The 27,089-nt window shown below is 37.4% G+C and overlaps 2 protein-coding genes across 2 annotated transcripts in view; one reads left to right on the top strand and one right to left on the bottom strand.

Annotated features, from left to right (window-relative positions):
- The window catches only part of LOC147172291 (metalloreductase STEAP4-like), a 15,509-nt gene extending 8,915 nt beyond the window's left edge, over window positions 1–6,594 (top strand). Inside the window, exons 8-10 of the mRNA XM_086077561.1 lie at window positions 1,879–1,921; window positions 2,009–2,173; window positions 4,895–6,594. Coding sequence (XP_085933687.1) covers window positions 1,879–1,921; window positions 2,009–2,173; window positions 4,895–5,146 — 460 coding nt within the window. The 3' untranslated portion in view covers window positions 5,147–6,594. The remainder of the gene's footprint in view (window positions 1–1,878; window positions 1,922–2,008; window positions 2,174–4,894) is intronic.
- A 3,787-nt stretch (window positions 6,595–10,381) lies between these two features.
- On the bottom strand, window positions 10,382–23,004 carry LOC147172290 (metalloreductase STEAP4-like). The gene is made up of 9 exons (XM_086077562.1): window positions 22,771–23,004; window positions 22,581–22,688; window positions 21,713–21,783; window positions 20,008–20,092; window positions 15,216–15,494; window positions 14,200–14,294; window positions 13,952–14,105; window positions 13,654–13,824; window positions 10,382–10,642 (listed from the first exon to the last, which is right to left on the bottom strand). Exons 1-9 carry the CDS (start codon window positions 23,002–23,004, stop codon window positions 10,382–10,384), a joined length of 1,458 nt encoding a protein of 485 aa, XP_085933688.1.
- Between the last annotated feature and the right edge of the window lie 4,085 nt (window positions 23,005–27,089).

Here is a 27,089-nt window from a genome sequence, read left to right as displayed (position 1 = left end):
TCTAACCCTAGTGAGATGTGAATTACATGTATATAGTAAATATGAAAACTGTATATTGTGTGAATGTTGTATTATGACATACATGTGTTGTATTACACGGTAATAACACAATTTCATGGTGTTAAACAAGATCAAAATATCATAGGTGCATAATTAGTGGGATATTAAAATGGACAGTTAATTCATGATGTTAAAATAGGTTAATACGATTAAAATATAATGCATGCATAATTAAAGAGTTGTAAATATGTACAATACATTTGTGGGGATATATATGTACTTTAAAGTACATATAAGTGTACATAAGTGTATAAACTAATAGGGATGGATATTTACAAGGTTATTTCATGAGGTTTGCTTTTTCATTGTACATGGAGTGGGCGTGTTCAATTTGAGTTGGGGGCGGGCTGGTTTCGCAAGTATATAAAGGATCGCAGACTCACAGCTGCTCAGTTGGAGTTTGGTCGTTGCAGAGACAACATCTCTCGCCAGGAAGAGCTTAATTGCATTTTCATTGTTTCATTGTGCCATTTACCTGAAGAAGGCTCTGGATGAGCCGAAACGTTGTCAAGGCACACTTACATTTAATTATACTCATTAGGAATTAGAACTATTTTTTTATATAAAACATTTTTTTTGATTGTTTTTGTTTATTGTTTTATATTAATAGATAGTGATTACATATATAACAAAGGCCACTCCTATTGAATAAATAAAAGATTAAAAATCAATTATACATAACATCTTAAATAAAATAGATTTGTAGATAGTGATTGCATAGGATACAAAGGCAACTCCTAATTATTAAATAAAAGATTAAAAACATTATTATACATCAATTACCATAAAAAGGAATCAGAGATTTTTTTAAAAAAAGTATGATGGATGGTGGGTGGACTGTTGTCCGCAATGGGCGGAGACGCCAGCCCACACATCAGTGGAAGGAACGTGACGACGGGAGGTACCAAGGACGGAAGGACCGTGCGATTCCCTTTCGCTCCAGGAGGGGGGATCAATTCCCCTATCCTGGTCGAGGAAGGGCTCAATCCCTCATTCCTAACCCTAACCCTAATCCTAACCCTATCTCTAACCCTAACCCTAACCCTAACCCTAACGCTGAACCCTAACTAACCCTAACCCTAACCCTGAACCCCAAACCCTGAACCCTAACCCTAAACCTAAACCTAACCCAACCCTAACCCTAACCCTAACCCTCACTAACCCTAAACCCTAACCCTGAACCCTAACCCTAACCCTAACCCTAAACCCTAACCCTAACCCTAACCCTAACCCTAACCCTAACCCTAACCCTAACCCTATCCCTAACCCTAACCCTAACCCTGAACCCTAACTAACCCTGAACCCTAACCCTAAACCTAAACCTAACCCAACCCTTACACTAACCCTAAACCCTAAACCCTAAACCCTAACCCTCACTAACCCTAAACCCTAACCCTAACCCTAACCCTGAACCCTAACCCTAACCCTAACCCTGAACCCTAACCCTAACCCTAACCCTAACCCTAAAACCTAACCCTAACCCAATTATTAAGGCTTAATGTTCCATTAATATAACATTCTGCCATGCTTAATGTGTAAATCCTAACCCTAAGTAAGACGTTTTGTTGAATATTCCCATAAAAAATTGATGTTTAAAAATAATTTCGGCCGCATATTGAATCGATTCAAGAAATGCACGCTGTAAAAAAAAAAAAAAAAAAAAAATGCACGCTGTAATATTGCGATATATTGCCGAATCTATTTTTTCTAACAGCCCTAATATATATATATATTTATGGTGGTATCGAAAATCACCACTCCAAAATATCACTAGTTAGTGAGAATAATGAAAAATGTGTTCTCTTTAAATCTTAACAGATACTATGTGAGATTCAGAGGTTGGGAATACGTTATCGAACAGGTAAGATTTGTTTTTGAAGCATGTTTGTTTAGCCAGATATTTTTGCTACCACGTACGAAGCCCTGCCTTGTATTTGTTCTTGTTCAGATCAAGGAGAACCAAACGACAAAGTTTGACACCACCGTGGCCTGGCGAACTGACTCCTACTTCTCTGTGGGCATTCTGGGATTCGGCCTGTACGTCCTGCTGGGAATCACATCATTGCCTTCAGTTAGCAATGCTCTCAGCTGGAGAGAATTCAGCTACGTACAGGTAGCCACTTAGCGTGTGTATGTGTGTTGACTCTAAATACAAGGGTTCAGTGTGTCGTGTGTGCTGGTGCTGTGCAAGCGTTGGGGAAAAAAAAAAATCCTTGCACCCTGTTTACCTTCAACATTGGCAGTCATAACTGGAGGAATATGTGTGTGGATTTTTCCCACCCAAGCTCAAGCTGCTACTTTGCTCAGCAGCTCCCCACCAGACTTCGCATTATGCAACTCTGTGCCTGCGTATGTGTTTGTGTGTGTAACACATAATAACATATTGTGCGTCCGCGAGTACGACATCAGTTCAGTTGGAAGCTTTCCTCATGAACCAAACAAGTTGCAAAGGCTAGCTTGGGTCACTTCATGATTTTAACTCATTCACTGCCATGAATTCATAAAAAAAAAGATTATACAAAATTAGGGGTGACAGGCAATTACAATTTTTACTTAATTAATAATCGTAATTAATCGTATGGCATCGCTACGTTTTTAGCCGTCAATGGCAGTGAATGAGTTAATAATAAATGATTTCAGTAAACACGGTTCATTATTTATTCTCATTGTATTTAAAGTACTTTAAAATTTACTATTTAATTGGCTGGGGAAAATCTTTTTACAGCCTTGTGTTCATCATTAACATTTATTATTTTTTCAGACCAATTCTGGTACGAGTACTCAACTCTTGAGTGGTCGCCGATACCAAGTACCAATACCACTAGTACTTTTGATACATAAAAAAACAAAGGAAAGATAATTTAAAAAAAAGAAGCCTACTGTATAAATCCCAATAGAGCATTTTCCTTAAAATTGCATAAAATGAATGGCAATTTTCTATTCTTCTAAATTCAAATGACTAGTTCCCGATACTCCAGCATCGGATGCCGCGTACCGATTCCTTGAAATAAGGCCGGGTATTGGCACAATATCAATACCTGGTACTATTTATAATAATAATAATAATAATAATAATAATAATAATAATAATAATAATAATAATAATAATAATAATAATAATAATTATTATTATTATTATTATTATTATTATTATTATTATTATTATTTCTGTTCTTTATTGTTTATTTAACCAGTTTTGTTGAGTCTGGTTTTATTTATTTATTTATTAGTTTTTAATTTATTTTATCACTCCTGTTTTCCTTTTCTATATTTTTCGAAACAATTATCAACATGAATAACATCATTCAAATTGAGACAATTAATCATACGTTGCTTTTATGTTTTATGCTACTTTATATTAGTCATCGCAGCTCAAATTTTTTTTTTCTTTTACCCAACGTCTCTGGCTGCCTCACTGATGACGTTTTTCTGACATTTTCCTTTTGATTCCAGCTGTCATCTCAAAAATCGTGTGGGTGTTTGTCTGTTTATTGTATTATTGTGCGAAGCACTTTGTTCCCGCAATATTCGATATGAAAAGGATTACATAGAGAAAAGTCTGATTGTTTGATTGACAGTCGGGCATTTCAGGCAGCCACTTACCTTATGAAACGATAAAGTGCCACAGAGACAGAGCTCCACTCAAATTTGCACTCACTTATTAAAAAGAAAGTGAACCAGGCAAAAGGCTTCATCCCTTTCTGTAATAGATTTGGCAGTCATTGAGAATGAAATACAAGCTACTAGTACATTGTTGGGTATTTCAGACAAATTGGTATGATGCTACATGAGCCAGTTTGGGTTGAGACTTGTGCGAGCCACAACTTGCCTGATGATTCACCAAACGCGCAGTTGGTATTCACTTTCAGTTTGCCTGCTGGTGATTTTACAGTGTGGTTTAAAAAAAAAAAAAGTCCTTAAACTGTCACACTGACATCGGGCTGAGGTGTGGAAAATTTGAGAAACTACTGGACTTGCAAGAAATGCGGTTACTTGCTGGACATAATAATGATTCTTAGAGTTGCTATATCGGCTAGCTAAGAACGATACTTTATTTATTTATTTATTCTTACTTTTGAGGGGGAGCACAAACATTCCAATGTTCTTATAGACAGCTTTATACCTTTAGGAATGGCAATAAATCCCTCTGAGTGTCAGAAATTTAGTATTAAAAGTGTCTAGATTTGATTAGCATTCCAAAACAACTCTTTAAAGGCACCCCCCCCCCCCCTACTGTAATATAAAATATAATCCGTCTCACTAACTAATCATTCATAAATGTAAGTGGGTCATGTGAAGCTCATCTTCACATTCCGCACCCCCTTCTCGTTACTCCAGCACAAATTAGAGCCGTAGTTTAAATGTTAATGTTATTCATCAAATGTAATTGAGAGGCAATTCCTTATCTTTGGTCACTGGCTTGGCTCTACAAGCACATTGTGTGTGTGTGTGTGCTCTTGTTTTTGTCACATAGTGGGCCCAACCTTCTGGGATTTCACAGAGTTGTGGGGCCCACCCGTCCACGTGGGGCCATTTTGCAAAGTTTAGACCTCTTTTTGAAGGTCAAGACTTGGTTTTTAGAGTTTAGGTTTGAATTGGTTTAGGGTTGAGGTTAGGGTAAGGAATAGGGGTAGGCAATCGTTTTTTGTTGGTTGGGGTTGGGGGGAGGGGCTAGGAAATGCATCGTGTCAATGGGATGGCCCCACAAAGATAGTAAAACAAACCTGTGTGCGCATGTGAGCAGGTATCTACTGTATGCTTTCTTGACACTGTAGCTCACTGATCTCATGAATCTGTTTCTACGTGTGCGATGACTGACTTTCATGTTTTCCAGTCAAAGCTGGGTCACGTGACGTTGTTCCTGTGCACCCTTCACACCTTCCTGTATGGCTGGGACGGGTTTCTGCGGCCCTCTACGTACAAGTGGTACACACCTCCAGGCTACATGCTGAGTCTGGTGGTTCCCTCCGTGGTGCTAGCGCTAAAGCTGTTGCTCCTCCTGCCTTGCGTGGACCGGAGGGTCACTCGAATTCGGCGGGGCTGGGAGAGGACTGAAATTGACGAGGAGAAAACACTACTAACATAAGAACGGTGTGCCAGAAAACATACACAGGATTGTTTGAATTACTGAGCATAACCGTGACTATGTTTACATGCGATCAGTATTCGGGTTAAGGTCAAGTTTCTGAAATATTCGGCGTAAAGACCTTGCTAGTCGAGGAGCTATCTTATTCAAACAGCTAAACATTCATAAACAAACTCCACAGAGTCCGGGTTTGAAGTGAATTTGTCTATCTATATTGTGAAACTACAACAAGAAACATACAATACAATCAATATACAGTATGTACAGTACTACATACACGTGAATGATCACAACACACAGACAAAACTGCCTATGCTAGCAATTAGCGATCACGATTAGCGGTTAGCATTACACATATATGTCTTACGAATTAGAATCAGATGATGCTTGAACAAGAAAGAAGCACAAGAGAATGTTAGAGTGGAGTTGTCTGTTTATGGCAGTGAGATCGAAAAACGTCCTCTTTCTGACTACTATTTTTTTACACACACGCAAATAACATTGGCCACTAGGTGGTGCACCAACGCAACCTACAAACTCAAAATGGTGAACATAACACTTGGACAGAACAGAAACCAAAGTTCCGTTCAAAGGAGGTACCCTGATCGCAGAGGGGTGCCTCAAGGATCGTTTTTTTAAAAAAAAATTTTATTTACGCGTGTTTACATGGCCTTTCAAAACCTGAATATTCATTCTTTGAATTTGATAGGTTTATTCACTGCATGTAAACAAAGTCAGTGAAAACATATTGAAGCCCTGGCAACTTTGTATTAGGGGCAAGTGGGGCAAGTTCCCACAGACGGCACTTGCGGTGACTTTTTGCTTTTTTTTTTTCATGAAGCAATGGTTCAATTGTGACATTAGCGTGTACAGTACAAAAAAAACAAGATTTAATTTTAAAGGGCTGTTTTGGGAGTTACTTATTCCACAGTCCAACTTTGTACGATATTTAGTTAGCAAAATATATGTTTTTTTTAAATTGTTTTATTTTTTATTTTTTTTCCAAAAAGAGCTCAGTATTGTTCATTCGGTAATGTCATCATCATTGCTCTTTTTTATTTTTTTTTGTATGTGGGTGAGTATGTGTATGTGTATGTGTATGTGCGTGCGTGCGAGTGTGTGTGTATTCGTTAGCTCACCAAAAACCTATTAGAAAAAATCCCATACCGTTCACCTAAACCGAACACCGCCGTCAGTTAGCAAAATATATCTATCTACTATATACACAACTGATCATCTCTTTTTAGAGGACCAACTTCTGTTTGTTTTTTTATGCTTCTGTTTTCATATATCTTGCAATCATGGTGATCTACTTGTTTTTATATTCAGGTCTATGTATTTTTGCTCTCAGATTTGACTTCGCCCTTTTGTTCTTGTGGCGTTCCCATGCGTACTGAACCACCAACCAGTGACTTCCAATTAAAATATATGGTAGTGATAGAATTGCATTGACGTGTCTTTCTTATTACGGCATCCCGTCCGTGAACTCGCAAAAACTCCCTGAAGAGTCGTGTGCGCGTCTGATCCGTCTCCAGAGTTCATCTGAAGTCTTTCTCTGGGAAACATTTGCTCAGAATTGCCGACGAGCTTCCTTTTACCGAATCTCATCCTATCACGGCGAGACGAGCGTGTCAAGAGCGCCATCAGAGGAGGACCCCAGGAAATGTGATATTACTTGTGAGCGTATAGACCGAGTTGGTTCTTGGGAAGCAAAGAAACTGAAGCAGAGGAGCGACGTTAGCGGGAGAGAGATCAAACTTCAATATATATGCACAGCAGGCGTATGCATTTAGCTCTTACATGTATGAATGCATTAATAGTAGAAGTTAGACATATACATGCAGTACACCTGGGGAAAGGAAACTGAATAGTGGACAAAACCAAAATATCAAACTAGAGCCAAAGAAGGGAGATATTGATGATCCCAGGAACACAATTAAAAAAATTCTATTGGAGGACATTGAGATTGTATCTCTTAATTTGTGTCTGTGGAGGAGCAGAGAATGTTTATTTCTTATCTTCTTCTCTTTTTTTTTTAAATCATTTAAAGCTTTATTTACTAATTACTAGACTGGAATTTACTTTCATGTATACTCGTTAGCAAGCTATCAGCTGATAGCTATATGTTAAACTGGGTGCCATGTGTGTTTCACATGACTTCAATAGTTAACTCACGATTAATCGCAAATTCTGTATCTGCTCTAAATGTACATTAAAATGTACAGTGATTTTCCCCTAAGTTTTCATACTCTTGTTAACATAAAAGTGGAAAAAATGTAAACTAATAGAAATATGGCCGCATCTTTTAGTCATTGATACAGTAATTTCATAATAATTAATACAATTAAGTTAAAATTAAAAAGGATGTACTGTACTGTAAAAAAACGAGTGTGATATTGATTTGTGTTGAAGTTATTTTTCTGCCACTAGATGGCATAATTACATTTGTAAAACATTGGTTACAGTTCAGTGCATTTGTCTTCATATATTAAGAGCTATCTAATCTTTAACATGAAGTAACTTGTGAAATTCTGCACATTTTTAAAATTGTAAAATACAACTTGACCCCAGTCTCAACAATCATATGCATTATTATTCTATTTATTACTGCTAAATTTCGACGTGGACGTGTCTGCTGCATTGCAACTGGAATTCCCCCAGTACAGACTTTCCAAGTAAGGGACGGTCATAAATTGCGCGTTAAAAAAATTAGTGGCGTTAAAGGAGCTTTTAATTGACTCAAAATTAACACACACATTTTGACACACCCCTAGTTTATCATCAATTCATCCTTAAGTGAAAAAAATATATATGTCACATATGTAAAATCTAAAAAATTACAGATGACAACTCTTCAGCACACACAAAGCAATTAAGCACCTCACATGAAAAAACTGCAACCCTGTACAGGTTTTGTGTTTCCACACCCAATATATTGTATTTATAGTTTATTTTTTTTATTTTTATTTTTACTGAACCATAAAAACAGGGCGTGATTGTCAAGGAAGAAGCATATCTCCTCAAAGAGATGAAATGTGTTATATCGAATAAAGGCTGAGATGCTCTTGGCAAGTCCTCAGCAAAACTATTTGCTCATTTTGTGTGTTTATACATTTTAATTACTGGTTGCTTTTCGTTGTCTCCAGATATTTTTGTTCGACGGACATTACTGTGGCAAACAAAGCATGCAATTGACTCGCGCTGCATGGCGGCCCATTGGCAGGACAAGCCAAAAGTCGAAACAACTGTTTTGGACTAAATGTGAATTTTTGCAGCTGCCTTGAGACAAATATACCATCAGCAGCAGCTTTCTCCTTTAATGTTATCCAATAAATACACTCAAGCCTCTTGCGATTTGAAAAGTAGACAATAGTAAATTTTTAAGAATGACATAAGGTTGGAAATAAAAACCTCAAGGTTGTTGTGGTTTCTGTCTTTTATTAAACTGTTGTACATTTCACAGTTGAGTCCTGGGTGAATTCTTCATTACAGTACATGATGTGCATCTTTACCCACAATGCAGCAGTTTATTTACTTTTCCTAGCAGGCCATAGATAATCATGTTACGCGTATCAGAGTTGTCTAGGTGTGTGAAATTTCAACACGAGTGGAAATTACAATATGTAAGCCAGCTTGTTTCACAGTTTCTCGGTGCATTATTAGATTCATCGCTTCCCAGGGCAATATTTGAATCTCGTTTAAATCTCAGCACACACACACACACACACACGCACGCACCCCCCCCCCCCCCCACACACACACACAAAGATGGTATCCAAAAGAGCCTAAAATCAACATTAATTCTTTGGCAAAGTGAGGATAATACAAGAATGGAGGAGGGTGTATGAGAGATTACAGATTGTGTGAGCAGATAATGTTATTAGATGCTGGATAACAAAGTTTTTTTCTTGCATAAATGTTCTGCCCGGGGGGAGAAGGAGAATGTGATCATGACAGCTGCTGCGTTCTCCTCACGAGCCACCTCTGCTTCCGTGTTATCTGATTAACTTCCATTTCTTGTCACTCCTCACCTGCCCACCAGCTGTCACTGCTGAGCACGCCACACTCACCAAATGTTTGACCAAATCGCCTGCTGATCCCACACATCTGCTCTTGTCAGCACTTTTTTTTTTTTTTTAACCCGGACACATAATAATGCTGAATGTTGTTGTTTTTTTGCTATGTCATGGAATGGACCGTCAAATGATGAGTTTGATACCATTATGTGAATTAAGCTTTTGTGATGTGAAACAGATGACTCAAGTAGTATTTAGCTGTTATGTCCCACACAAATATCAACAGACGTGAAATCGGCCATTTTAAACATTTTTTAATCAATTTCACAGTAAGGTCTTAGAAACCTAGTTTGTTTCTTTACTTTAATTCTAAGTACTTTTAAAGTCGACTGAAAATGACATCACAAGGCCAATCTCAGCTCACCTGTTTTCTGGGTTTGGTCATGTGACTTTTGCAAACTGAGCTCATTGGTCAGTACCTGAGTCCTGAGCACCCGTGATGTCATGTTCAATAAAAAAGTGTTTTTAAAGGCAATAATTCTACATAAAAACTAAGGAAGGTATCAAATTCATACTTCTTACTTCAATTTATATTTTAAACTTGTAATGTGTTTTGTGTTTTCCTTATGTTTCTATGTTCAATAAAACCAGAAACAAAAAACAAACAAATGAGTGTCAAATAAAATTGCCTTGTCTTGCTTTAAGCACGGGTGGGCAAAATTCAATATAACCAATATGATACACCAATATGAAATAGAATCATTTAAATAATAAAATATGAAAGTATGAATAAAATATACATTTTTATTTTATATTCAAACTAAAAAAAAATTACAATTTAGACTGGTTGAAGTACGTTTAATCAAACCGGCTGAGGGAGAGCGTTACACTGCAGCGACCACTTTATTCTAATTTTGTGTGTGCAGTGCCCTTGAGATGGAGGAAGACTTGGGCGATGAGAACGAAGCAGCTTCGGGGAATGCTCCACTTTGGGGCAAAGGACTGGAAATGATTGCCTCTGTTTATCAAAACAATGTGCGTCGTCCAGGGATGGAAGTCTATTTTTTGACACATTTGGTGAAAGACGAACAACAAGCAGATAAAATCTCTCAAAGCCCAGAAAAATAATATATATCCTTGATGGCGCGTCCATTTGGCTGAACATGTGCAAAACTAATCAACATTACTTACTGAAGAAAGTTGATTAAAGTCTTCTTGGTCACAGGTTTGTGGCTTTGTTCTGACCCGTCTCCACGCTCGGGCTCCTCTCCCATCCCTGTCGAATGCGGGTGAGAGTTCGGTCCACGCATGGCAGCAAGATCAATATCTTGAGCACCAGCACCACGGAGGGTACAATCAGACACAGCATGTAGCCTGGAGGGGTGTACCACTTGTACGTTGCAGGGCGCAGGAATTTATTCCAGCCGTAAATGTAACCGTGTGCCGTGCATATGAACAGGGTCAGGTGGCCTAGTTTGGACTGGAAAACAAACAAAAAAAACATTTTGTAATTACACGTAAACAAGAAAATCTTTTTTACTAATCTGTTTACATAGAGACATTTTTGTTTATTAACTAATTTGTTATCAAAAACGTATACAAAAATTATATTTTATTTTTATTGCCATGGTCCCAAAAACATATTTATATGTTTTGTTTTGGTTAAAAAAAAAAGAAATATATATTTTTTAATGCTAGAGCATACAGGTTTTGATGCAGCCTCTGACCTACTACAAAAAACGGCCAGCAGATGGCAGCAGAGTATAAGAGATCAACCGGGGCTATGTTGCAACAAGCTCTTTTCCCCAGTGTTTTAAACAGATTTGATGAATAATTATGAAACTTAGCTGGATTCTAATGCTAATTGCTGCAGAAGAGAAAGAGATACAAATATATATATTTTCCCTGATGAAAGAAGAGACTCTAATCTTTCTTTTGGTAGTTCCATGTTTTTATAGCAATATAACACAATAATGTCGGCCTTGCAAAGTCAGACAAAATCCAGTAAAACAGCCGGGAGCGAAGAGGTTTGCTTCAGTGAAAATGGATGGGAGTGAATGAGTTAAAAACTAGGGCTTTTCGTCGATTAACATTTTTAATCGTAATTAATCCCTTGACTTCCATAGTTAGCTTACGATTACTCGCAAATTAATCACACATTTTATATTTATTCTACATGTGCCATAAAATATATTTTTTCCAAATTTAGTCTTGTTCAGTGTTTCCCCCTCCTTTCCCCAACAAATGGCCCTCACAATGATACCAGAGTTGAGTACATTGTTCACATTATTATTTACTATTTTTAAGTACAATAATAATAATAATAATAATAGTAATAATAATAATAAAATAATAATAATTATTATTAATATTATAATAATAATAATTATTATTATTATACACTTTATTGGCATGTTTTTAGCTTGTTTTATGGACAATAGTCAAGAGCTCTAAACAAACTGGATGTCAACATTTAAGGCTCCGCTGAGTAATTACTGCTTGCAGCCAAAAAGCTCAGAAGTTACCCATTTTTACTCGAGAGGAAAAACACATGCATACATTTGTACGAATAACATACTGTATTACACGGTGCAAATGTGGCTCATCAGATGTGTTTTTGTCGATGGATAAAACTACTCCCCTGCCGACTTCATGAATAGAAATTGTCACATTAAGTTTTATAGTGAAACCATTCTCTTAAGGTTTCCTTTTTCCACAGCTGTTACAGAATAATTGTTTTTGGGGCCCTAGCGTTCTCCTGTTGTTTGGTTATTGTTAATCACTTAGTAGAGAGCATCTTGAACACACACAGAAGCATACTTGATTGTAGTACAGTTGCATCCTCAGATGATCATAATCAAGGATTTTTATTTTTAATCACAACTGAGAGCTGTAAAGGCTTTTGCTTCATGCATTTTAAAATCCGAGGCATCCCCTTGTTGACAAGCGTGATCATGACGATAATCTATGCAAATCGATCTCAGTTGTGTCGTCTCTTTCTCCCCTACTCAAAGGATCAATTATCTTGACCTCCATCGCCGAATATTTTTTCCCATCAGTCCATCCGTGCACACAACCTTTTCACGCACACACACACACACACACACACACCCCCGTGAGCTGTATTAGCAAATCTGCTCACGTGGGATTATACCTGCTATCATAATTCAGTTTAATGAATAACTTAACATTTAAAATGCTGAGCTAAAAGTAACCAGTCATCTGTAGTGTGCGTTGTGTTAGGGAATTACTTAACTAGTCACTTGGGAAGAAAGTCCCCGTGACACATTGCTTTTACAGCACTTTAATAACTCAGATAAAAACTTATAATTACGTTTTATCAGAAAGGACCTAAAAAGAGATTTTACTGATAGGAAGTACAGCATGAGAACAATGGTGCTGGGGCACTCTTTAAAATAAAAAAATTAAAACTTGTCGTTTTTATTTTCAGTAGACACCGCATTGTCTTGTATGCTGCAAAAAAAATGACGAGACAATCTTTGCCATCTGCGTGTCTTGCTGATGCATGTCTCCACCCAAGATTAGATGCCTCATCAAGTAATCGCCAATTATGACAATACTCTTATACTATACTACAAACATATTTTATGTTTCAGACATTTTTATCCTGGTGACCTTTTTAATTTCATGTTCAGATGATTTGAAAGAAACTTTTAAATTCAATACTTCCACTACTACTACTACTACTACTACTAATAATAATAAATATAGGGTCTAGAAAAAAATAATTATATATATATATATATATATATATATATATTACAAAATATAATAATTGAAAATAATGATAAAAAAAATAGAAAAAGGCCCAAGTCATTATGAACAACAATAACTTCAGTTATGCTAACAAATATGGTAACGGAGGGACATGTCCAAACGCTAAACCAGGCTATAGGTACAATTTTACAAAAGCAAGGAGCATTCAATGAAATGTACATTGAAAATTGAAAATACTTGATCACCATCTTGACTCACATGCTTGAAGCCCATGTTGTATCATACGTTAACCAATGAGTAAATCAGGATGCCTTCAAAAACAATTTCCCCACATGATGACCAAGCAAAAGTTCAAAGTACTTGATTGAACATGATTCACATGCCTGAAAACCATAATGTGTTTTTATATAGTGACTAAATTACCAATCAGTAAGCCTGTAATGTCTTCGAAACTGCTTCACCACATGTAGACCAAGCTAAACGTTCCCACTGTTTCTCTTGTAATTACTTGCCTTTATTTTGCACTTATATTATGTTTTCTAAATGAACAGGCAGTGGCTGGTAATGTAAAATGTTCCTATTGTCGTCGCATTTTGTAAGTAAAAAACAACAACGTGAGGCTACATTTCTGTATTTTCTCAGTCAAATGCCCATGGTACAAAAAACTAAAAAACGAAATAAATAAAATAAAACGCTCACCCGAGCTCATCCCTCTATTACCATAAAAGATGTGCAAGTCCTGCAAGCTCTGACCTGAATGAAGTTGAACTCCCTCCAGCTGAGCGAGCCTCCCACAGAGGGCAGCGACGTCAGGCCGAGTAGGACATAAAGGAAGAAACCCAGAATGCCCAGGACGTAGAACGAGTCCGTTCCCCACGTTTCTGTATAATTAAAGTCAAATGGGGTGGTCTTGTTGTTCTTCATCTAAAGGGAGCGAGAGATGGAGAAGAGCTTTAATGTTGACCAAGAGATTTCGTGCTTTTGATTTGTGATTTTAGCGTAAATGTACAGATCAACTTTGTACATCGTTGCTAAAACCGCTGTACTGTACCTCGTCCACCACACGGGAGATGAGTTTATGTCTGACCGAGTAGCGGATAGGAATAACGAATGTGCAGATGGCGTGGAGAAAAGCAAAGCCCAAAGCGACCAGGCCCATTTGCTTCCTACACAGCATCCAGCGGTCCAGCCAGTTAGGGAATCGCCTGCATAATAAGAGACACACACATGCAAACTTTAAGTCATGCACATTTGACTCGTGTGGAAAGTAGCTTCTTACAAATTGTGAAGATACCCTACTTGTATTTGGTTCCTCTGTAGAGCTGAAAGAAAGCGGCTAAAACACCGGGAAGGTAACACAGCGACAACATGACAAGCGACACGATGGGAAACACCTGGAAGGAAACAGTGAACACGTGTTACGAAATGTTAGTTCACAGTGACCTTCCTGTGAGTACGCCATTGTTTTCTCTGGGCATTGAATTAATTGCGACTGGACTGTACTGGTTGTCTTCCACATACAATGCTGGTCTTTCTCTTATTCCTAAGAGATTGGAGCATTTTATCTCTAACAAATACTGCCAACTGCTCCTCCCACTTTTGGCCTTCAGTTGCGTTCCTAACCATCATTACAACTGAATGGAATATTAACGATTAGGATTCCAACCAAACGATTGTCGACGTGAACTCAACTCTGTAGACATAAATAAAATGAAATAAAAAGAAATAAAATGAAATAAAATGAAATAAAATGAAATAAAATGAAATAAAATGAAATAAAATGAAATAAAATAAAATAAAATAAAATAAAATAAAATAAAATAAAAGACGACAGACCGGCAGATTTGCGAGAAGGAGGGCTGCGCCGCTGTGGGAGTGGTCACAGCCGACTTCAATCTTGGCCAATCAAAGCATCTCCTTTCACTCTCTTCAAATACGACATGCTAGTTGCGCACTAGAGTGTTGACATAGCAGATTCATTTCTGTGCTGTGAAATGGGCCCTTAGAAGCCTCCCACCACTCCCATTGTTCATGTGCCACCCATAGATGTGCCACAATGGGATAATTTAAACATATAATATAGTGATTCCAGCTGTTTACATATTTATGAATGAAACACATTTGAAATCTACTGCACGCGTCTCCAGAGCTCAGAATCTGTCTGCCTGTGCCCCAACAAATTTACCAAAATCCCATTAGACTAGCTGTTCTAGTATTTAGACGTGGTCTGAGGAGGCCTGCTATTTATTTATTTGTAATGATCTTTACTTTGTGTTGTTTTAAAGTGCTGTATACATAAAGTTGAGTTGAGTCACCTTGTTGGCCAGGGTCATCGTGATTCTGTAGGAGATGTCCTTCCCCTGCTCTACGTAGGCATAGATGACGTCTCTGATGAGCAGATAGAAATAGAAGAAGGCGGCGAGGCCAACAGCAATTTGGAGAGGCAGCCTCCACTCGGGGAACAACCGCAGGGGGAAGTCCTCCAGCTCTTGAGCCGCTGACAGAGACCCCCTGTCCAAAACTGTTAGGCCCATCTTGGTGGCAACTTCCGCTACAGACTGCTTTGCCTCAGCACTGTTGCCACAAAGGTAGACCTGGATGGAGATTTGATGTCATATTAAAAAAAATGGACATAATAGTTTGTTATTTTGCTGCAATGAAGAGAACATCTTAAACTGTTTCAAGAGTTCTTCAAATGAATGAATAAAAATGCTCAATTCGGACTTTTTTGTAACATTGATTTTTAATCCTGCGCTGAATAGTTATTTTTAAAAAACATTTATTTGTTTAAGATTTCTTACGAAGGGGATGTTCGACTGACGTACTGTATTTGTGTGTTTGTGTTTGAATACATTTAGAAAACATCTGCCTATCAAAGTAATAGCTTTTTGTGTCCCTAGTAGTACTATTAATAATAATAAAAAAAATGACATTAGGATATATTTATTGACCCAGGCGAAAGATTGTATTTCAAAGATTTTTAGGGATATCAAACATTTTCAAAATATAAAAACATTAAAAATGGTGACTACCTTTAATGCACGCATACATGACAAATGTACCTGCCAGCAGCGTCTTGTCCTAATCTTAAACATTTCTTGACAATAATATCCTATATGTACCTCACTAGTGTAAACATGGCATCTTGACATTCACCAAAATCCCATTAGACTAGCTGTGCCATCATTTAGATGTGGTCTGAGCAGGCCTGATGTTTATTCTATTTTGTTAATTAATAATAAATTATTATTATTAATTTGTTAATTAATATAAAATTTTGGGAATATGAGTTATGAAGCAAAATCCACCCGTTTTTGGCCATCTTAGGGGGCGGCCCTTTTGCCACTTGCTATTGACTGAAGATGACATCAAAGTTGCTCAGGACTCAGGCAACAACCAATCACAGCTCACAGTATTCTGAAACTGAGCTGTCATCTTCAGTCAACAGCAAGTGGCAAAATGGCTGCCCCCTGAGATGGATAAAAACGGCTGGATTTTGCTGTTTAACTCATATTCCATAAATGTAATATCAATCAGAATGTCATCTTTAGACTAGTGAGGTCACATACAACATATTATTGTCAATAAAAAAATTGTTTGGGGCCCCCCCCCAAAATTTTTTTTTTTGGGGGGGGTCGACTTGTCTTTTAAAACAGTCCCTGCAAAGCCAGTCGAAATAGATCTGTTTTAATGTTTCTGTTTACCTGCCTGTTGTTCTGCGCTGTTGCTGATAATGAAAAGATTTCACTTAGATAAGCTGCTGTCTGCACACGACATAGCGATGCACTCAAGGTGTCAAAGCTTGTGTGCAATTTTTTTTTAAATTTTTTTGTTGTTGTATCCTGAAGCTGGAGTGGGAACTCTTGCAGGCTTAAGCATGTTCATTCGCTGATCCCATTTCTACATCTCGCCATGCTGGAGTTTATTATTAAACTTGCTACTCTGAGATAAGGCGATTAAATATGTGTATGTGGGGTGGGCAGGAGGAGACGGAGAGGAAAGTTTGACAGGCGAGTCAACTGAGCAGTTTTCCCCCAGGTGTGTGTAAGTGGACCGGGCAGCCAGCCATGTCTCCTTACATTACTGCAGCATAACAGCAGGGGACAGCCGACAGACTAAATCGCCAACGGAATGTAAATATGACACAACCACCCAAAAAAGGGAAACTATCCAGTCTAACAGTTATTACTTATTCTTGACATCATATATATATATATGTATACTACAAATGTGCATAATAATCAATTACTTACTCTTTAGATGACAATTCTCTGTTGGTAATGTGGAATTGATTATTAATGAAGCCTGTTTTATAGCATTTGAGACAAAATAGCGTGCAGGACTTGGTTCCTACCAGCAGAGGCACTGTTGAATCAGTCTCAATTACAGGTAGTTGGCTATATACAGCAGTGTTTCCCAACTACTAGTGTGCCGTGAGAGTTCATCAAGTGTGCCAATGGAAATAAGAATAATAAGAAGAATAAAAATAAATAATAATAATAATAATAATAATAAGCAGGCCTGTTGTTCAAACTGTATAAGTAAATCTGTGAGTAAATTCAGACCAGATCATGTTTATTTTAATACTGTATATACTTTTGTTTGGTTGACGGTGTGCTCTGATATTATTGTGATGTAAAACATGTACCTTGGAAATGCTGATAAAAAAAAATGGAATGGGAATAAAAGTGAATAGACTTTTCCATAACAACAACAACAAAATTCAAATTAAAAACAATCCAGTATAAGAGATCCAATTGCCATCTTTCCCACCGACACTCACAAAGAGAATTGTTGAACCAATTTAAATAAAAACGCTTCAATTGGTAGCACACGATTGAATTAAGTTAATCTAAAGTGACTATATTAACTTTAATTAATTATTAGTTCATTAATCTTAATATATTCACTTGAATTAAGTTAATCCAAAATTAATCCAAAGTGACTATATTAAATTCAACTTAAAAGTGCATTATGCCGTTTAAAAAGGTAATATTAAAGCTTTTTCTACATCATGCATGGTCCACCAATGCCCAGATGAGTATGAAGAGCCCTGATGGTTTTACTTTGACTGCATCTATCAGCTTTCATCTTCGATTTATAGTAGAGCGTGCGGACTTAATTCAATCATATGTTACCAATTGAAGCGATTTTGTTGTTGGTCAACAATTCAGTTTGTAATCTTAGAAGGGTTCAACAATTCTCTTTATAGAGTGCAGTAACAGAGGATAACACTAATGTTTTTACTGCTCTGATATCAAGCAAAATAAGAAGTGGTATTATCAGATGTGGCCACGTGACAAGGATTACCAACAGCACAGGTTTATTGTGTGCTTGGACAAGACACTGCAACCCTGAGTGGCTCCCTGAATGACCCCTAGTCCAGTGCGGGTCACAATAGTCAATAGTGTTTACTGATAAAATGGGTTGCATGCAGACAATAAAAGGAATGAGTGGAAAATGCGTCAGAGTTCATGGCAATAGAAATTCTTATTGCTCTATTTTACACATACTGTCTATAGAGTTTGTATTTCAGACATTCAAAATGTGTGGTAGAGGGAAATCTTGAATGCCATCGAAGTGCTACCGTTTTTGATGAAAACTTTTCAAATCAAACCTGACATGACTCAAGTGAAGTGTGCCAATATCGCATGAGACTTCTGCATATCTCCATCCTTACGTGTTTGACTGCTTCTTTATTGTTTTGTGATTTTTTGTGATGGAAAAGTGTGATTATAACGAGAGAAGCGGAAATTCGGATCTACTGTGACAGACGTTTCTGTCCTGGCTGCTCGATCAACAACGGAAAGTCAACTGCATTTAGTTTTTATGTGAAGAGACTCACCTATTGGACATTTATTGCATAAATAACAAAAACAACGATTTGTGAAAAGACGAGTACACATTTCATTGTTGTTTGACAGTTAAGAATGTAAAAAAAATGATGATGATGTACTCATAAAGTATACAGAAGTCTGATTTTATTTGACTTTTTACTAAATATTTTTACCTTACAAGTAGGGCTGTGCAATTAATCAAAATTTAATTACAATTTCAATTATTACACTCCACAATTACAAAATCAGCATGATCATTAAAAAAAAGATAAATTCAAATTTTGAGTTGTTTAAATTTATATATTTGCACCTTTTAATTTTTTTTTTAAATAACTAATTTTTATAAATTTTTGCTTCATCCAAAAGGAACTTGCATGATTATAGTGTTTCAAAGAATTTTATTTGTCTTGATAATTTTTACGTTTGATTATTTAATAATGATCGTCCTAATCGTGATTTCAATTATTACCAAAAATAATCGTGATTAATATTTTCTTCATAATCGGACAGCCCTATTTCCAAGTGTGTGCTAGTCAAGAATGTTAAAATATTAATTCAGTAAAAAAAATTCCCTCTACAGTCAATAACGTTTTTACTTTAGCATTTAAAAGTTCAATTGTAAATTATATTCCACCACTAACTCTTCTTCCACATGTTGGAGGGACACTGCTGTTCATCTTTTTTGAAAGAAAATGGAGCACTGCAGTGGTATCAGCATGTGAAAGGATATTTGTGGATGTGTGTGTGTGCGTTTGTGTGCGTGCATGCGGCTTGTTTGTGTTGCAGAGGATTTGAGGCAGATTCAGGTTTGGTCTCCAGAGGTGCGCACATGTTTGTGTTTCCCTTTGTAGCTGTGAAGCGGAAGCTGCAATAAACACTGTTCTTTCAACTTTCTAACATCATAAAGTGTGTTAGCTTGTGTGTTTTTACAAGTACTGCCCTCGTTTTCTCTCGCATTGATACGGAAACGGGGAAAAATCAATAACGTGCAGCAGTGTAGACGGAATCAATACGGCACGGCGTTTTCTTCCTATTGGTGAGTACTATAGAAGAATTTTGGGCTTCATGAAAACAGATTGAACTGGACCAGGCCAGCAATTTCTTATTATGCTCTAATACATTTCAAGGGCTTGCTGCTAATGAATTGAATAGAATTGACCTTGCGCTCCATCCCCTTTACAATACCGCCTGCGCCACTGTGTTCCAGCGTGGTTTTCCTCCATTCAGCTCATACCTTTTAAGTTTTTCCATCCCCTCGACCCCCACTCACCTGTTTTCCTGTCAGAAGACCATTCTGCAGAGCCCAGGCAGACAGCGTGTTAAGGCCTTTCACCACAGTTGCTCCAGGGACCAGTCTGGAGAACACACAGCAAAGACTTTAGCTGACATTTTTCAACACCCCTCTCAAAAAGAGAGATGGGGGGGGGGGGGGGGAACGAGAGGGGTCTGAATGTCACAAATCAATGTCTCCACTTGGACTAAATCGAAACTCAGCGGGCTGTCCGAGCCAAGGAAGTGGTTTCGTTTCTTTAGGATTCAGTGGGCGCCTTTTGATGTCTCACATCTTAAGTGGGCTTTCTGGACACTTCCGCCCTGAAATGTTTTTTTTGTTTGCTTGTTTGTTTTCAAAGATGAAACTTTTAAGCATTTGACCAAAATATTCAACACATAAAAAAAAAGGATAGAATATAGTCAGAGATGAAAGACTATGACAAAGGAGGATGAGCACTACACTGGAGGAAAAAAATCCCAATATTATAAGGGAAAAATAAAATGTTTTTAAGAGAAAATATCAATGTCAACACTTTCATATGAAACATTTCTGAACTATATGCACGGAAGTTACCTCTTTTGTTAGCTTTGGCTCCATTAAAGTAAACATTGTTAGCTTCTTGAATATAGTCTGCCGCCAGTAGTTAGAATTTTTTTTAAATCCATAACAGTTGGTATACATAGAGCAGGGATGGGAAACTTAATTGACGAAGGGGGTCACCATTTTTTTTTTTAAATCAGCACTACTGGGGAGGCCACATAAGATCACACACTTCCAACCCAGATGCATGACAAAAATGCCGTTTTAAATATGGAGAAAATATGTGCCGGCTGGTGAATAGCGAAAATCCACGTATAATTGATGCCCATGGAAATAAATTGAGAAAACTGGGGAAAAATATTTTTTTCTATACCCAAACAAATCTTTCAAAAAAAATTCAGATAAACCTCCAATATGTGTTTCCAATCAAAAACGGGGTTTTGCTCCTCGGCAAAAATAAATAAATAAATAAATAATAATGAAAAAAAAAACTATTTATAACTCCCCCCCACCCCAAAATTTTTTATTTTATTTTTGAAAATGAATCAGGGGCCACTCAGAGTAATGGATGAAAACAGTGGCTGGCGCTCCTTGAATCACTTCATTAAACAAATAAAATCTGATAATCAAAAAAAAATTGCCAGCAGCCTCAACTGACACCATCATGTAAACCACAGTGGCTAATGCTATATTCAGGAAACCTAGAGATTGTACGTATATGTTCACTTCATATTCATAGTTTCTCTGATGGAGAATGTGTTGATGGCGAGCCCAAGTGGACAAACATAATACCTGAACTTCACATGCAAATATTGTCTTGGTTAAAGGTGGAGAAGTGTATGCATGAAACTTTCAAATTAATCTACATAATACAATAAATGCTTGGTCACTACAGATTTTGTCTATTGCATGGATAAGGGATATAGAATTCACATTATAATAATTGTAATTAGAATGTGCAATTTTTATTTTTTTTAAGAGACAGAAAAAAGTCTGAATAAAAAAGTCCAACTCTTTCAATCTGTACTTAAAACTGATTACAGTTCTGGACACTCACTACCACAAAACAATGAAAAATCATCGTTGAGGTAAACTGTTATATATGCCAGACAAAAACGATCAAATTCAACATATTCAGGTAAGACTCACACAAGTCTGTTACCTTTGCAAGTAGGCAGCGTTGGCTTCTTTGTACATGCCTTTCTTCAAATTATTACTGAGATCCACCAGCACCTGTGAAAGAAAAACAACAAATGCGCATTTACATGTTACCTAACCTTGCGACTGCTATTCTAAGACGTAAACAGGTTTATTTATATCATTTAATTAGCATCCTTCACGGATATAGAGTTGGCAGCTACGGGCTTGCTTTAAACATGAGATAAAGACTAAAAGCTTGTAGATAAACGTGACTAGCTTGAATGCCAAATTTAACACTTATCAGATTGTACATCATTTTTACGGAAGTAATCAGATACAAAATGAACATGATAATCCTGAATAAATTTTAAAATTGACATTCTCTCAGTTGTATTTTTTTTTTTATAAGTGTGATATACTTAGCACACATTTATTTGAATTTAATGGCCGATTGTAATAAAAAAAAAACTTTTTTTAGCGGCATATTAAACCATGTCACTAATTATTGTAACCATGATATTGCTAACTTGTATCAGTATGACTATAGACACCTTAATAACAAATTGTTAAATGAATATCTATGTTAAAGATGAAAAGTAATGTCTGTGAGACGTTTTGATTGAAGGTGTTGTATTTTCCGAGGCACAAAGGCTGGCTGATCCTAATTTTCGTATATAAGGGATTTCAAGGAACAACCAGCACCCCCATATAGTACATATGTAGTATGCGTAGTTATATACATAGTTTACATCATGTTGGTTGCATCCTAAAACCAGTAAATAAGCTGAAAATCATTTATATTGTTTATGTAAAATATGCCGTGCAGCTGCTAGGTCAATATTATATAAAATTAGGTGCATCATTACAAAACACATCAGCCATCAATTCACCTTTCCTTCCAAACAAGGTGCCAGCGTCTCCATGAATGTGTAATGTTCTCTGTGAACACAAATGAAGATGAGTCGAGCCGCCTTGGCCGCCGCCTCATGGCTCATCACCTGCGCGGCGCAAACATTCACACCCTTGTAAATCACCATTTACTTGCAAAGGCATTCATTCGAGCTGAATGGCGTGTTTCACCTGAGCTCCTTGCGGCAAAGGGCCGCAGCTGCGGGGCCTGCGGCTGCCGTACACCACCCCGCAGCCGGTCTGCAGCAGGCGCAGGCCCAGGGAGCGTCCCAAATCTCCCGTGCCAAAGATGCACAGCGGCTGATGATCCTCCGGGGCGGCCATTGCTGCTCCCCTTCCTCCAATTGGATGCAGGGATACGCTCTCCAGTTTGACTTCTTCTACTATCCCGCTTGTGACGGTCATGTTGAAGCACTCTTTGGAAGGTCAGTGTTCCCCTCCTTCCCTTGTTATATACTGTAGCTCTGCAACATGTGTCGTTTATTATGGTTTGGTGATAAAGGTTGGGGCGGAGTTGTTTATTACACCGCTAATCAACATCTTCCATCACGTGTGTTGGAGTGCGTGAGAGCAAGTATTGTGTCACTTGATGTTGACTTATCTCTCCACCCTACAATCCATGTGCATAAGCTTGTTTTAATTGACTCCTGGATGACAAGAAAGGGATGGTTATATTTCACCAGACTTTGGACAACATCATAGAGTTCAGATTTATACACTCAATACACTCCATCGTCACTATCGAATGAGATTCAAAACAAGAGGTCTATTAAGATAAGAGAACTCACAGAGCGTAAACCTCTGCCAAGGTTTACGTTCACTATTTGTCATCTGCGAAATGGATGTGAATCACTCAACACATCCCACGTTATCGGACGACGCTAAACATAAAGACATCTCTTTATGTCTTTATGACAAATGAGAGTTCTGCGAACCAGAGTAGGCTAACGCTAACGGCTTCCTGCAACATGACAAAAAAAGAAGTTAGCCCACTATTGTCTTCGGTGACTCAAGTGTTTATTATGAATCACATCCTGTTGACATGTCATATTTCATGTCTTCTCAAACTGCATCGCACACACACACACACGCACACACACACACAAATTCAATATGATTTCACATCATTTTTTTTGGTCGCTCACTTTAAATTAAAGTTATTTTTTAATAGTACAGTATGTACTATGTTTACATTCAGTTTCAAATAAATAACATATTAGAGCACATTTGTAAAAATATGTATTGTATTTTAAATGATGTACAGTTTTATGACGTCAGATGTTGACAAACTTCCCTTTGCTTGCTGAACTAAACAGATTATTTTGCTTTTCTTTTTCTACTCACCACAACACCCTACATTTAGTTTCTACTTTATTATTACTATTTTAAATTTTGTTAGCAGAGAAGCGTTGAATTAAAAAATTTAACACACAGATGACGATCCAACTGTGTGTTTAATTATACTCTACTGAGATCCTGTCAAAGAACTGGACAAATAATTTAATTGATGTCTTTATTAATTGGGTTGCGGTGATTTTGTATTTTTTTTTGTATTTCAACCTTTTCGCGTAGGTGAATGCAGTAAAGAATTATACAGATATGATACACTACAGTTGTATCCAATCATAAGTGAGCATTATTAGATTTGTAAAGAAAGACTTTTTCGATACAAATCTTGAGTTTGATTTCATTACATTGTGAAGCTATACGTAGCATTGCGAATGTGAGCCTATTTGGGCCTTTGTTTTTTATATTGTCACTTGTGCTTTATGTGAATATAACTCAGGCTGAAATCAATTTTCCTATTTGGCAAAAAGGAATTCTTCTGCTTTCCAGGGCCGCCTTCTTCTATTCCCTCTCGCTTCCACTCTCGACACTGTGACATGCTGGAGATCTGGGCCCGCAGATTCATTATCATTTCAAAACCCACTCTTCCAGCCAAGCGACTGGGAAAAGAATTTGTGCAAATTTAGTACTTGTGTCCCCACGGCGAGCGCATTTGCAAAGTTGTGACACGACACGGATGCAACGGTGCAGAAATGAAGCGTGGCACATATGTAACGGCTTTGTGTGAACACATCGCTTTACTTGAGTGTGTATGTGTGTGTATGTTTGCATGCTTGTGTGTGCCCTTAAGTGGGCCAGAAGATCGTAGCCCGATTGTGTTGCATTGCATCACCTTTCCTGACAATTTGCTCCTTCCATTCATATCATAAAGTGCATTTGCATACTAAGTTAAATGTATGGCACACACACAGCACATTACCTCAGGAGCTTTTACACTGAAGTCCATAACTAAAGCATTAATGTCTACCTGAGGGGGGATCGCAGCAAAATGGGAAATCACTTAATGTTTAACCTTTAAGGCATTCGTTCACTTGTAGCACTGTTCCAATAGAACTGATAGATAGGAGATCCACTTGACTATTTTATAGTCTTCCTTAGGGCCATCTTCCTTTTCTTCAATTACTCTTTCCTAAAAATCTTATCTCCTGTGCTCTTTTGCTTTTTCAGGCTACTCTTCCTGTAAATGAAAATACTTTCAATTCGCTGAGCAAACTCAAGTGAAGTTGAAACACAAGGTTTACAGCAATTCACTTCTTGTCTCAAGGGGCATATGTTATTCAGAAAATTATCCCCGCTAGTGTACTGACTAGATAATTGTGGTTACTGTGCTAAACGGGATGGATGGGTGGATGGATAGATGATATATGGATAGATGGACAGATGGTCAAATAGCTAACTAGATAGCTAGATAGCTATGTAGCTAATTAGGCTACTAAGAACAATACAGAAGAAAAAAAGAAAAAAGAAGAAAACTAGTTCACTAGCTAAATAGCTAGCTAAATAGCTAATAGATAGGTATCTGGCTAGTTAGTGTTAGATTATTAACATTGTTTTTCTGTTTCAATTTATATTTTTCAAAGTGTTTTGATAGATTAGTTAGATATGTTACAACTGTTCCCCATATGTTAGTTAATCTATAGTCTTTGTTATTTTCCCTGGGGAAGTAAGGTTTCTGATTCAATCTAAATGAGGGGATGTCTGTAAAATGCAATCAGAGGTCGGTCCATAAAAATCCCTTGTGCGAGAAGGCGCCAGGGGGCCAATTGTTTACCCACATCTTGAGTGGATTAAGACAGGAACTGAAGTAAAGATAAGAATGGGGGGGCTCTGTCTGTAGGGGCAAAAGGTACTTTGTCAATGAAGGGGGTGGGAACAGTTTTTGTATAAATGTATGCATGTACTTTAAGAAGGTTACATTTTTTGGACCAGAGCTGTTTGAGCCAGGTTCTAAAGATGTCTTTCAGACTCTGAAATAAAGCTGGCAAACTTCTCCACGAGACTTCAACTTTGAATTTTATTTGAACACGTAGAAATCTAAGAAATGATTTCCAACATTAGCTAACTGAGGAGTGAGAAGAGAGGTAGTTAGCTAGCTAAATAGCTAGTTACCTAGCTGGTTAGATAGTGTTAACTTTGTTAACATTTTTATTGTTTTACTTTATATTTTAACCATTTTGTATTTAGTTATAGCTGTGTAGATGTAGGTATAATTATGTTAACTCAGTATGGCTCAATGAATAGAATTGTATTCTTATCTGTGTTACTTTCATGAGAAAGAGCAACGGGGTTGTCTATTCATTCGCTATCTAATGGGAGGGCCGGTCTCTACTGGTCGGAAGGGAGTCAGGCTTATTATTATTGTATTTTTTCTAATCTGATTTATACCCATGGGAACAGATTCTCTTGTATTCACTGAGTTGTAACCAAGTGTATTGTGGGCTGATGGGCGGAGACTTCTAGTCTCCCACTTTTCTCAATAAAATGATGATGTGACGGGAAGCCGGACACACAATTCTGAACAAACCGCTTGAGAGAGTTCAATTGTTGTCAATCAAAAGCTTTTGATACCTTTGCAAAGGGACTTCTTCACCAGGATCTCACCATTCAGTTAATTGAACACGCAAAGAGTACAATACTTAATATTGTCTACTCTAACAATAGATAGATAGATAGATAGATAGATAGATAGAGAGAGAGAGAGAGAGAGAGAGAGAGAGAGAGAGAGAGAGAGAGAGAGAGAGAGAGAGAGAGAGAGAGAGAGAGAGAGAGAGAGAGAGAGAGAGAGATTAAATTAACAAATTATTAACTTTCTTTGGATTGACTTCTTTATGAATATAAATTAATGATATGTGACATGTTGGACAGTACTGTGCTGTTTCTCTATAGTTGCCCTCTGTTTGGCAACCAGTCAAACAGTGTGTGTGTACCCACCTCTTCCCAAAGGTTAGCTGGGATCAATTCTATCTCACCCATGAATTTGAACAGGATAAGCAGAAGAAAATGGATAGAGGGATGTTGAAATATTACATTTCCCAAAAGGCTCAGATTGTTATCATGAGTGTCTGACAACCCTCTGGAAAGAATTCCCGCGGAGAAAGTCGTGTATGTCAAATGTAACAGTTGTCTTGCACTCCACATCTCAC

This window comes from Leptonotus elevatus, chromosome 6 (assembly GCF_054856555.1).
Source record: "Leptonotus elevatus isolate MCC_2025b chromosome 6, RoL_Lele_1.0, whole genome shotgun sequence".
Classification (NCBI taxonomy): Eukaryota; Metazoa; Chordata; class Actinopteri; order Syngnathiformes; family Syngnathidae; genus Leptonotus; species Leptonotus elevatus.
This window is presented reverse-complemented; position numbering and strand designations above follow the sequence as displayed.

Coding starts and splice junctions, on each gene's coding strand:
- LOC147172290 (XM_086077562.1), bottom strand. CDS start 23,004: ATGACCGTCACAAGCGGGATAGTAGAAGAAGTCAAACTGGAGAGCGTA. Junction 14,295..15,215: donor CGATGACCCTGGCCAACAAG/GTGACTCAACTC, acceptor GTTTCCTTCCAG/GTGTTTCCCATCGTGTCGCT. Junction 14,106..14,199: donor TACAGAGGAACCAAATACAA/GTAGGGTATCTT, acceptor CTTATTATGCAG/GCGATTCCCTAACTGGCTGG.